Source organism: Populus euphratica, unplaced genomic scaffold, assembly GCF_000495115.2.
Source record: "Populus euphratica unplaced genomic scaffold, PopEup_1.0 scaffold112.1, whole genome shotgun sequence".
NCBI lineage: Eukaryota > Viridiplantae > Streptophyta > Magnoliopsida > Malpighiales > Salicaceae > Populus > Populus euphratica.
The window spans coordinates 323623-338130 of NW_011499997.1; the positions used below are offsets into that span (position 1 = coordinate 323623).

At 27.9% G+C, this 14508-nt stretch overlaps 1 protein-coding gene across 1 annotated transcript; it reads right to left on the reverse strand.

Annotated features, from left to right (window-relative positions):
* Nucleotides 1-7454: 7454 nt before the first annotated feature.
* On the reverse strand, nt 7455-12249 carry LOC105140679 (GDSL esterase/lipase At5g45920-like). Its single transcript, XM_011047598.1, has 6 exons — nt 11881-12249; nt 11549-11773; nt 8727-8794; nt 8404-8568; nt 7628-7851; nt 7455-7568 (listed from the first exon to the last, which is right to left on the reverse strand). Exons 1-5 carry the CDS (start codon nt 11977-11979, stop codon nt 7689-7691), a joined length of 720 nt encoding a protein of 239 aa, XP_011045900.1. The 5' UTR covers nt 11980-12249; the 3' UTR covers nt 7455-7568; nt 7628-7688.
* Between the last annotated feature and the right edge of the window lie 2259 nt (nt 12250-14508).

Below are 14508 nucleotides of genomic sequence, written 5' to 3' on the forward strand. Positions count from 1 at the left end.
TAATGAACCGAGTGCTGGCTAAATCTAGATATTATTGAGTCTAGCATTATGTTAAGGTTTGGAGACGCCTAAGAAAATATATATTCTTTCTTATGAACATTTAAAAAAATAATAATCTTTCTTTGGGTCTAATTTAGGGAAAAAACTTAGTCTTTATGAGTTCAATTACATTTGAAATCTTAGATTCTAATTAATTTTTCTAAAAATATATAAAAGTAGAGACATGTTATATTTTTATCAAATATTAATATAGATTAGAGAAATATTTATATTTTAATAAATACTATATGATAATATTACACTCTAGACCATTCTTTTTACAAAACAAAAGGATTTATATACTATAAAAATACTATAAGATCTTCAAAACAAAGGTCCATCATCTTGATTCTCGGTTTTATATATATTTTCAGAATATTTTTTAAAAATATTATTCTTATATTTTTTTAATCTAAAATATATTTATTTTAAGTATTGGAAAGTTCTTATCTCTATCAAAAGAATTTTTTACAAGTAATAGTTACAAGTCAATTTAATATACCAAACATTTAATCTAAACTATCAATCTTCTCAACTTGAAAAAATAAATAAAATTACCATAATCAATTCATTAACTATTTATTCAACCCAAAAACTTTATTCATATACTACTTGAAATTTTGAAACTTTATCCCTTTGTCAGTAAGGGGAAAATCCAATTTTAGAGTGTTCGATTCTTGACCTATCTTTAGCATCAAAAGTTTTCAGTCTTTATCTTAAAAAATATAGCAAATGTACGTTCTCCCTCTCTCAGCTTGTCTTTTCTTGTTGCGTCCTATGTCACTTCGGAAAATTTAAAAACATTTATAATAGTACTGTGCATGAGGAAAAACAAATTAGTAAAAGCAAACAGCAATTACTTCTTGCCAAACTAGGTATCTCCTAGCTAGGAGGCAATCTTATATTAGCAATGACCAGGTGGAAAGCCATTGCCCAACATCAAGGGTGGAACGCATTTGTACGTGGCGTTTCAAATGATATTGAATGATTTAATAAAAAATAAAAAAATGCCCACTCCTTTGTTTTATTGTTCGAAGGTCTCAGTGTCCCAGCATTTCTTGATTGTAATTTCTTCAACAATTGTCCAAAATCTCAGATATAAAAAAAAAGATAATGAGCAGACCAAAAAGTTCTAGTTGGCCAATCTAAGATATGTTCAACTCCTGAAATTTGTTCTTATTCATGGGTGCTTGAGTGGGGACTCAAGACCGAGGATTCGAGAAAGTCATGGTTACATTTGCAGACCTCCATTGAAGAAAGAAGACAACAATACACACGGGGGATAGAACCCATGTTGCTTATTGTTTATTCTTCAAAATCTTGGGAATTTCTTACGCATTTGCATTATAAATTCATGCATGATTCTATTGTTCTGTACACAACTCCTATCACCTTACGAAAACAATCACTCTTAAGCTTGCTTCTAAAACATCTTCTTAGGGATTAATACATGGCCAATTCAGCTGTCTTGCGAGTTTCAATGCTGATCCTGATCATTTTATCCGCAAATATGATTAATTTGGAGGCAGTGAGTTATCGTGGGGTCGAGTCTATGCCTAAAAGGATTGATAGCAGCACTCTCTTACAGAAATTGGGCTATGATATGTCAAGAAGGAATGTGACAGGTGCATCCTCTTCAAGAATTTCACCTGGAGGGCCAGACCCTGAGCATCACTAGTCTCCACCGTCCCCGGCAATGCATTGGAGGAGGAAGCACGGATAGCCCTGCACCAGATGGATCAAACCACCCATTTCCTTGAACTCGGTGCCTTCTGCAATGTGTCTTTTCGGTCATTTTAAAATGCAATGCCTTGAAAAAAGTTATTATATATATATCATAAGAATAAAATTATGTAACCATTTTGGTTTGGAATCTTATTAGCAGTATCTTAATTTCCATGAAGTCACAAGAAAATAAATAAAATCTTTTGATGGCATTGTATCTTCAAGTGATTTCAGTGGCGTTGTACGTAGAAAGCCTTGTTTTCCTCCTGTTCATCTTTGGATGAAACTGGGAGGGTGGGTCATCTGCATCTTCTTTCCTTTTATGTAGAGTTTTATCACTTGTTTCACGTACCACCTTGAAGCATAAACAGATTAAAGCTGGAAGAACATTCACTAGAGAATCTTGTGATAGCAACTTTTGATAAAAACGATTTTAATTTGGATATATAGGCTTTTGTGGTTTAATCATTGAGACAACATGAGTCCCACCGCTAGTTTGATCAACAACAGCCATGAAAAACAAAACTTACCGTCACTTTCAACACTTTTTTGTTTAATTATTATTATTATTATTAACATCACAGACAAGATGGATAAAATGAAAATATATTTTTATTTTAGTTTTTTAACCCTTTTAAAATGAAAGTTTAACTTTATGATGAAATTTCTGTGGTAAAATTTGAATATTTTTTTAATTTAATTAGAAGTATGAAGATACTAAAATTTAAATTTATAACTATATATTTACTTATTAAAATTCAGATATTATATTAAAAAATTATTTTAATTCAAAAAATTTAAGCCGTTGAATAACATTTAGAAAATAGTTTTATATCAACTCCCAGACACAATATTTTTCAATAAATCTGTCAACTCAATAATAAGATGAAGTAGTGTATTATTAATAATGCTCATGGATTGAAAAAATTTGTGCCGCTATGTCTCATCTTTTATTTTAAGTGCCAATAGGAATGCTTTCAACCATTTCGTTCACTACATGAAAGATACTAAAAGATTTTTTGAATTCATTGTACCTCTCCCATCACAGTATGGTTCATCGGAACAATATTCTCTTTTATTTTTTTTACGGTCCTTTTATATTTTTTTTAATTTAATTCTTTAAAATCACTTTTTTTTTAATTTATCATCATAATTTGTTCTTATATCAGACCATCTTAATCTTGAAAAAATGTCCCACCATTGGGTTACTTCTAAATTCCGTAAAAATCAACTTGATTTTATTGTTTTCACAAGATTAAAAGATAAATGATTAAAATTGAATAAAAAAGGAAATGACGTCCTAATATAAAAGAAGATTTTGATCCCTCCATTTTCTAAAGTTCCTTTTTGGTCTTTTAGTTTAGGAAACATACATTTTGGTCTAAGATTTTTTTTTATTTTTATTTTGATCCGGGTTTATAAGATAAAAGAAAAAACAATTTAAAAATAACAAAAAAGAGAGAAAATTATTACCATAAAAAAAGATCATTCTTGGTGTTAATGGATTTCTTTGAATGAGAGAAATTATGTTGATGTGTTCTTTAACATTTATATTATCTAAAAAAATAGTTCAGGTCTTTGAAAGTATTTTGAAATCAAGTTGATTTTATATTTTTTGACTAATTGTTTCCAAGTTTAACATCATAAATAGGTTTTTAAAAGTCTTTAGAATGTTTTTGGATGGAAAATTAATTGAAAAATAAGTTTTAAAGTATAAAAAATTATATCCTAATTTTTCAACCATCATTAATGCTCTCAATTTGAGTTTAGAAATGAGGTGTATGCAATAAACAACACACAACACATCATTTGTTCTTAGAGTGTGTTTGGTATTATTGTAGTTATTGTGGTTGTGGTTTGAAAAAAATTATTTTATAAAAAGTATTTTTAGTTAAAGTTGCTTTAAAAAAATAAGTGTTTGGTTAAAACTGTGGTTGAAATTAAAGTTGAAGAAAAAGTAGTTTAATGTGTTTGGTTAAGAATGCTTTTGAAATTAAGGTTATAAAATAATTTTAAAAAATATATATTAATATTGATGGTTTTTAATTTAAATATTCTATATTTAACTATTAGTATTATATCATAAAATAAATAATGCTTTATATAAAATATTTTTTATTGTTCTATTAAAGTTTTTAAGAGTGCAACAACATAGGTAAAATATAATCAGGAATAAAATTGGAAATGAGATTAAATTCTAAAAATATTACGTCATTAAAAGATCTTTGTCTAATTTATGTAGTGTCATTGAATAATATTTAATACTATTTTTTAAATAAAACACAATTAAAAATAAAAATATTTTTTATTTTGTTAGATCAAATCTGGTTTAATGTATTTTTAGCATTGAACCGAACCAGTTCGACTGAACAGTTGAGTGAGTTTTCTAGCTTAAGAAACAGCAAACTACTACTTCTTGCAAACCTATGGCCATGCCATAATTAATAGTAGGCTCCACTAATATAAACTTGTTGTTGGAGTACTACCAAACAGGTGAGTTGTTGTGATTGCTTCAAACACAGAAGCAACCATACAACCAAACATGTTTTTAGAGAAAACACAAGGAGTTAGTAGAAAAAAAGAAAAAACTGAAGCCAAGTCAAAATATTTTATTAAATGAATAACAAACGACAACAAAACTTTTTTGTACAAGTTATGGATATTAATGAGAGAAAAAAAGATGTTATAATAGCAAGTTAATTTGTTTTAATTAAATTTAAATTATTTTTATTCTTATATATAAAAATATTAGCATATAAATAAATAAAATAACTCCAATAATTTATTACATAATATAATCAAATATCTTGATCTACATCTTTCTTTTAAATTTATAACTTGGTATTTGATTAAAAAATATTATCATTCCAATAGCATTCAAATATATTGGCATATAAAAGTCTTGATTAATTTAATTAAACTTATGCTTTAAATTTTAAATCTATGCAATTTTCTTACTATTAAAAAATAAATTAATAATAATTACATTTAAAAAAAATATTCCTAACTGCAAGTTGTGCGCTTGGTTTCTAGTAAAACTATTAAACGTCATCCTTATTCTCTTCACCCTCTATTCTCTACAATGTTTTTCCATGAAGGTAGTCATTAGACCAAAATTGGATCGTTTATAAAACTTCAAATTAAATCCTATATAACCTTAATAAAACTTCAAATTCAAATTCAAACGTTAGATTTTACATTCAAATTCAAATCACTCTAATTCAAATCATATCTCTAACTCATACCTAAACTTAAACCTTGAAACCAAACCTCAAATCCAAAGATAAAATCTTAAATAAGTCTTAAACCCTAACCAAACCCTAACCCAAATTTAAAACCATAAACGCCTAATCTATTGCCTGTATAAAAAATAAAAATCATGGTTTTACATCTTTTTATAAACCTTTTTTAGATTTAAAATATGTTTAGAAATATAGTGTAAACCATATTTTTTTATATTTCTAAATAAAAAATATTTTGAACTATAATTGCTACCACAATTTCAAACATATCATTAACTCCCATCCAATCCATAATTCTTTTTTTTTATCACATAACTTTTTCTTATAGTTCATTTACTTGTATTAAAGGCACTTTTACCCTAATGACATTTCCTTATCACTTGTTTCTTTTTTTTCTCTAACTTAGAGTACAAGTTTCAAGATATTTTTTAAAACTTTAAAGAGATTCATTTAGGTTAGATTTAAGTAATATATAATAATGAGATGGCTGCGGGCTTATAAAATAAATATACTTGATATAATTGTAAATCAACGCTACATAAGTAATAAAAATTAAAGGTATGATGAAGTCAATATTTCATGACAAAGAAAATAGTTATGTTGGTGATCAAAAACTTAAATACTGAACAAAATAATTTATAATAATTTACAGTATTTTGTGATGAAAGATATAGTGTTTTGGCCACATGTTAATAAAAAACAAAAAAAAAATTACAAAGCTAAATTCTCTACCAACTTAATATTAAAAAAAACCAACAAATACAATTTTGAAAGGAAAAAAAACCCATGAGAAAAAATATTGTAGCACTTGAGAATGTTTAGTAGGGAAAACTACAATGCTTTTTCCAATAAAATCTACAAAGATAATTTTAAAAAATCATAAAAAAAACTATTTAGACAAATACTGTAGCAATTCACAGCGTTTTGTGAAAAAGACTACAACGCTTTCCCTATATAATTTAGCATTATTGTAATTATAATTCTTAACCAATTCAATATTTAAAAAAAAAATCGTCAAAGATAATTTTGAAAAAAATCATATGAGAAAACACTGCAACAATTCATAGTGTTTTTTTAAAAAAAAATACAAAACTAAATTATCAATAAGCTTAATATTAAAAAAAATGACAAAAATAATTTTAGAAAAAAAAACCATGTTGGAAACACTGTAGTAATTTATAGTGTATTGTAATGAAAGTTACAGTGCTTCCCCGCATGATTTAGCGTTATTCGTAATGACTTGCAATTATAATTCTCAATCAACTCAATATAAAAAAACATGAACAAAAAGATTTTGAAAAAAAATCATGTTGATAGACACTCTAGCAATTTACAGTGTTTTATAAAAAAGTTACAACATGATTAAATTTTATTACAAAGTTAAATTCTAACTAGTTAAATATTAAAAAACTAAAATCGATAAAGATAATTTTAGAAAAAAAATTACAAAAAAATTGGGAAAAAAAAACCATATGGGTAAAAACACTATGACAATTCACAGTAATTTATAAGGAAAGTTACAGTATTTTTCTCCCATTGTATAACTGTAATTTTTAACCAGCTTAATATTAAAAAATAAAATAAAAAAAAGATAATTTTAGAGAAAATCATATAAAAAAAAACATTATGCGAAGAAACACTGTAGCAATCAACAATATTTAAAAAAAATTACAAAACTAAATTCTTAATCAGTTCAATATTAAAAATAATAAATTCAACAAAAATAATTTAGAAAAATAAAAAGCATAAAATAAAAAAACTATGTAGAAAAACACTATGGTATTCCACAATATTTTAAAAGAAAAAAATTATAAAGCAAAATTTTTAATTAATTCAATATTAAAAAAAAAAAATCGACAAAAGATAATTTAAAAAAATAAAAAGTTAGAAGAAAAATAAACAAAAATTAGAAAAAAATTAAAAAATTAAATTACTATTGTAATTATATTGGATGGGGGTGGATAGTGAATCACCCCCTTATTACTTAATATTCATATCTAACATGAAACTTAATTTTTTACCTCTGAATCTCACCTGAGCTTGAAAAGATCAAGTAATTTTCTACCTATTAAAATCTGTTCTCGTTGGTATTTCTATCCGTCCTGAAATTCCCACTTGCACAAATAGTATAATCCTGAGCACTTAATGTCTCATTAAAGAAATTATATCATTCTATCTTAAAGAGCACCCATCATGTAAAACTCCACCTCCACGAGCGGGTAATTGGAAGCGGCAGGAAAGAGGATCGAAAGAGTTTGAGTTGCAGACTTGTTTAATCTAAGCTGGGTGTTATATATATATTCATTTTAATGTGACAGTAATTAATAGTAAAATATGAATGTATAAAGTATAATATTAGAAAAAAGTAGTGGTTATGAACACCGTTACTCTCAGAAAGAAAATCTTGTGTTAAGAAGATAAGACAGAAGGCTATGCCAAAGACAATTCCTAAGTCAACAAAATAAAGAGCTATAGCATTCATTGTCTACATTCACTGGAATTAAAGAGTGAGTTACACCGTATACAGAATTGCTTTCACAAAATGATCGCAACCTTAGTCTAAACATCACTTTTCTATTCTTTCAACACAAATGCGATCACCATGATATCTATGGCGCAGCTCACCCTGCTCAAAAGAGAAGAAGAAAAAAAAAAAGACCTTGCTTGACATATGAGCTGATGTTAATAATCCTGGAATGCTTTTAGTGGATCTTGAGGGTCAATGTTGGCGATGAGTGGGAGATCAACTGGCAAATTTTCCACACAAATGCCCTGCTCCTTCAGCTTCTTGACCACCTCCTCAAACACAATCCTATTGCCAGCCTGAGTGAGGTGCAAACCATCACTGCAATTCCATTTTAACAAGTATTCAGAATTCCTTAGCCTGCTTAATTCCTTGGAGAACCAAGAATTGTTGCTTACTAGGAAAAAAAGAAATATAATTTCAATGGCCTGAGATAGATGACGAAACTTTTAGTTTAATTTATTCAATCCATGGCAATGGAAAATCTCAGAAATGGATGCCAATCTTAATTAAATACGGGTAAGAACTCTGCACCATAACAAGTAGATGTTTTACATGTATGAACCAAGTGTACTCTACCAAACAAGCAACTACGTAGATTCCCAAAAAGCTGTCAATAACATCTTCGCAATGATAGATGATGGATGTACAAACAATTGTAAATGTCAAGAACACTTGATTAGGTGAAAACATGAGCAGAAAACAAGCGAATATTTCAGTATTTCATGTTCACCATTTAGCGAGAACAATAACAATAAAGTATCAATTACCGGTGATATAGAACATAAATGGCAACAAAAAATCCATTATGTTCACCCCTGCAGCAAGCAATGTATAGTAGTATATAGACAAGCAAGATAAAACTTAAAATACCTTAGATAAGCTTTCTTCCAGTCAAGACATTCTTGCATTTTGATCCAGAGATCTACCACCGGGCATCCACATTCTTTGGCGACAGACATGCATGCCTGATCATAAGCACCAGCAGCTTCATTTGTCCTCTCAGGCAGACCTGATGGGTTCTCTATATATGGATGTCTGCAAAATTTTAATGCTATTTCTTTCACCAAGTTTCTACATACTTTATTCTATATAAAACTCTGCAAGGATACTAGCTAATCACGATGACACGCCCATGAGAAGTATTCAAGAAGACACGTACAAAGATGTAAAGGGCACGTGGGTTAGAAGCATACCGGACGCGTGCATCTTCTTCAATCGGAGGAGGAGTAATGAGGAGAATGACAATCTCTGGCCAACGCTTCTGATATTCAGCATAAATATAAAGATGTTAGCTTCTACTTCAAAGAACTTATAATGCAAACGGAGATGTTGACGGGATGGCTCCAACCTACTAGATTATATAAACACTGATTCTATAGCAAAGCAATCATTGATCATCTAACAGGTTCTTTTAAAAATTAAGGCAAAAATTAAGGTTGATTTATCATGGCAACTTTCAAGGAAAAAACGCACTCACCATGCAAGTGTTTGACAACTTTCAAGGAAAAGAACAAATCCTTCAAAAATAAAACCTAATATATATGTTATTTGGTGACCACATCTAGGGATCCATGTGCGCGAACAAGTTTAAGAACGTCAATGGTGGGTCCTCCATGTTCCAGTGCTAGATACCACACAAAGTGCCAACTTTTAAGACACTCGTGCATATGCAAAAAGGTTCAAGACGACCAGGGGTGACCTCTACCCCCCAAGTTTTTTGAAGTTCCATGATCACCTCTAAACTTGCACATCTTTATAGGATAATTTAACAAAATGGTCCTCTGAAAATAAAAGGCTACATCCTATTTTCCATGACAAAATCATTAGACCCTCTTTAGGCCTAAACAACGGGCCCAAGGAAAAGGCATAAAATAACATATTCAAAGGGTATGATTTCTTCTATTTAGCACAAATTTAAAAAAGAAAAGAAAAGAGCAAAGCAAAACATTAAGGAAAAATACCTTAATGTATTAAATAAGAGTATAAGGATAAAATATGCTCTTATTTTATGGATTTTGCTACTATATATATATGAAAAAAAAATCATGGATTCTCTATCGTTCCATTATCTGCTTCGTTATGCTTTTTTCTTTCTTTCATTAAATTTTTTTAAATAATGTAATACATGTTAAAAATATGGTATTAATTGATAAATCATTACTTGAATATATATAAATATGAAAAAAAAAATAATTTGAATTAGAAAAGTGAGAATTTAGTTAAAAATATTGTGCTTTATTGGATATTTAATATTAGTTTAGGAAATACCAACAAAAAATATTATAATTAATGACAATTTCACTATTAATAAAATAATGAATGAGAAATTTACCCTTTTATGGTTAAATTATATGTTTGAGATAGTTTGGCTTTTTATAGGAAAACAAGAACAATTACGAGTTGATAATTTTTTTTATAAATAATAAATTTTCGTTATCTAAGTTATTTCTTCTTTATTTTTTTTATTACATTATATTTTTTAATATTACGTTATATTAAAAAAAAATGTATATTTCCTCTAAAATAAGATGAGCAGTACAAGATCCCTTTTCAAAAATTCCAAGATTACCAAAATCATAATCAGCAAATCAGTAAGACAAAAAAGCCCAACAAAACTTGCGATAACAAAAAGCCCATCAACTTATGAAATTAACTATTTTTTATTTAAAAATATATTAAAATAATATTTTTTATAATTTTAAATTTTATTTTTGATATAAATACATTAAAATAATCTAAAAATAAAAATAAATAATTGAAAAAAAAATACTTTTGCACTGGAATAACCTAATCGACTAGATGTGAAATAAAATTCGGCTAACAGAATGCCCACTCCAAGCACGCTTTATCATGTCACGCAGTGCGATTATTTTTTTTTTTTAGAAAATATATATATATATATATAAAAAAAAAAATGGGTAGTAATAATAATAGCCCAATGGCCAACAATAACAGCGACAACTGGGACTCACCCACCATAAGCAGATCTTTCTCTTTAATTGATAGTTTCCTTGGCCCAACTTCGAAACCCCATTTCATTATTTTTTTATCAACTTGATGTACGGTCATCATTATGACGTCACTATCGGTCCCATTTTTCCCCATCTCATTTTCTCGTCTTTTCTTTCCACGTTAAGAGATTTCTGATCCAGAATACTTAATTTCATTGTTCGTGCGTATACCTGTACTATGCTAGTTTATTATTATTATTATTATTATTAGTAGTAATAGTAAATCATTGTAAGACTAACATTCAATAGATGAAAGATTAATTTAGTCTATACATAAATAGTTTTTATAAGAAATAAATTCTGAAAAAACAAATTATTTTTCAATTTTTATTAATGTCATAAGAAATATATTGCAGAACATTTTCTAGTGTTAAATATTTAATTATGTAATGAAAAAAACTGAAAATAAATAAATAATATTTTTTAAATTTATTATAAAATAAAAATTAAATTTGAAAAATAAAAAAATATTTTTTAAAAATTATTTTAAATAATAGTAATCAAAAAAATCATAATCTGGATAAAAAATTTAACTAAAAAATTGAAAAAAAATCAAAGTTAATATATAAATCTAATTACATTATATCTAAAAAAAATAAAAGAAAAAGATCAAAATAAAATATATATTATAGTTAAAAGATAAAAGATTATATTTGATATAATTAATAAACAATAAAATATTTTTTAATTTCTTATAACACTTTCAAAGTTTTGAAAACTGTTTTTCTAAAAACCTGTTTTTTTTTAATTAGAAAATATTTTTTATTAATTATTTTTTAATAAAAAATACAAAAAAAAATAGAAAGTAGCTTTTAAGAAATTATTTTTCATTAAACAAACATGCCTCAATTCCGGCCTTTCAGTGGGATGAGTGGGCTACGCATGCCATATGGAAGATTCGAGGACGAACATGCTAATCTATGAAAAGAAAAACATTTTGGATTTTCTCTTCTTATTTAACAATCAAAATAGAACCCTGACAAGATTGGGAGGAACGTGTATACCTTGAAAAATGAGATGATAGAGTGAAGGTTCTGCTTGTATTCATGGAGTGGCACGTGTTGAAAGGCAGAGTATCTATCGGGAAGGCAAGCATCGTTAGCACCGAAAAACACCGTAACAGCCAATGGCGGTACACCACCACTTTCCACCGGCGGAAATATCCTCTCTGCCACCTTAAGAGCCCACCTGGTATTATACCCACTGTACCCTCTTAGCACCACATCAACCTGAAAAAAATAAAACAAAGAACCAAACATGATCAAGAAACACAGAGACAAGAATATGTATAGATACAGTAGCTTAAATAATATGAAAGACAGAAGCGGGTTATCACCGTGCGAGAGAAATGGTGACTGAGCGAGGCACCCCAGCCACCATCACCGAAGGACTCTTCTGTTATAGAGTCACCATAGAGATAAATCTTTGGTCTCATCTTTGAGAAATCTGTAGATGCGCGCAGGATATTGGTTGATATTGTTACGACTCAAAACACCTGGAGTTCCGCCGATCTTGACGCATGACACATGCAATATGAAGCGAGTTTCTGATCTTCGGATTTGCCTTCTCCTGGTTCCTTCCTACCCACCGTTTCAATGCCCACCTCCTTGTTTTCTAGCTTTGGCTCCCACAGCTTGTATCGGATCAAAAGGCCGGTTTCTTACTTGGCCTACTGAGCCACCGGTTGCATTTATTTCTGATGAAGGCTCCATTCAAGAACCAATGTGGTCTTAATGTATTGATATTATTACCTGTATGCCACTTCCATGGCCCACTTGTCGCTGCTAATGGCTATTAGCAGAAGTGCAGCCACCACTAACAATCCAACGGTGGATGCGTCGTTGCTGCTTTCCTACCATTGCATCCAACGGGGCTATCAACCGCATGTTTGGGGAAAAAAACAAAGGGATATATGATGGTTGGTTGTGATGCGATCCTGGTCTTATTTAATTCTTTAGTTGTAGATCAAAATCACAAAATATTTAGTCGATCGGCTCGGGAAAATGTTAAATCTTCTGTTGGAAAACTATATAATAAACGTGGGAGATCTTTATTTTTATTTTTCTCTTGGGTACCTGGTTTCAGAGGATTATTGTCTTATCGATTAAAAAACATTTTCAGAAATTATTTCAGGGACCACATGGTCGGGTATCATTGCTTGTTGAACTGAGAGTGAAAGGGTGACATGACTGCTTATTGAGTATTGACTTTACATTAATTCGTGCTGTCAGTAGTGGATTGGCTTCTGGAGAAGGCGACATCGATGGAGCAACCGTCCTTTTTCGTCCAAGGAAGCTTTTGCTGATTGTTGGTGGGCCAGTTCTTGCCTCACGACTCAATAAGAGTTAATGTCGCGTTGAAATATGTTCGTTTTAAAAATAATTTAAAATAAATTTAAATTTTTTATATTTTTATATTAAATTAATATATTTTATACTTTTAAATTAGTTTAATGGATTGGTATTTAAAATAATTTTAAAAAATAAAAAAATATTATTTTAATATATTTTTAAATAAAAATTAAACATCTTCAATAATATTATAAAAATATGATTGATTTATTTTAGAAAAGTAGTTTTTATTATTGCATTATATATATGAATGTCTCGTGAAAGAATTAATAGATATAATTTTAAATAGTATAATTTTTATTTAAAAAATATAAATATAATATTTATATTTAATAAAATAAATTTAAAAAATTATGTTTCTTTACTTTAAAAAATTATATTTACATTTGCAATTTCTTTATATATAATATAATACAACCACACAAGCAACAAAAAATTTTTTTTCTTATTGAGGAACTTGAATTCAAATATAATCTAATATAAATATTTTTTATTAAGTTATTTAATTATTTGAATCCAAATTTTTTTTCCATGAAAAAATAATTAATTATATTTTTTATTTAAATTCTAAAAAATCTCAAATTAAAACTCAAATTCATTGAGGCAAATGATATCTGTTTGACTGATGGCACATATAATTGTGAGCTTTCCAAGAAAAACAAAAACAAAGGCTATTGAAGTTATTAAAGAATGATACAATTTTATTTTATTTTATTTTAGAAATAACATAGTTTTAAAATTTATATTGTTTTGAATTGTAGTTATCAAAGAACTAGTATTTAGAATACTAGTTTATATAAAAATTATGACTTTGAATCATGATTTTAATGCAACCGCAATTCATAATAGCGATTATATAATAAAATTGTGATTCCGAATCGCAATTGCGATGTATATATAAAATCAGTCGGTAGTGGAGACTTGATTATTGGACAAACTTTTGTAATTAAAGATGATTTTGTAAATACTTTTAAACAATGACATATTACACTTTCAATTGAGTATTACATTCAATTTTCAAACTAAACATTTGTTTAATTACAATTTATTCATATACCTTAATGTTAATGGTACTTATGTAGGGGATACTATAAAATATTATTAATAGCTCATTATAAATTGTTAACATAATCATATTAATTATCTTATTTAAGTAACACCAAACTTTTAAATATTGTCAGAAATTCATGATGCTAACTTATGTTAATAACAAATCAAGTTCCTTTCATAGCAAAGGTGTAGGTTGTACCATACGATTGGACTAGAAAAGTATCAAGCATTTGTTGTAACAAGTGTTATACAATACAAATTTAGATTAACCATTTAACAAGCAAAGTATTAAGAATTAATAAGATAAAAATGATAAGACATGGTAATAGCAAGTGGTTTAGGATATAATCATTGAAGTTTATATTGAGTTTATATCATACTTATCTTAACATCATTAGTGTAATCTTTTCACCTTAACATAATAAATTTAGCTAAATATAATGAAAGAGAGAAATATAAATAAACAAGATAACAACATAAATAAGATATAAGTTAACTAAGTAAAGGAAAGAAAATGAAAGGCATAAATAAGATATTAATAAAAGTAAAACTTAAGCATTACA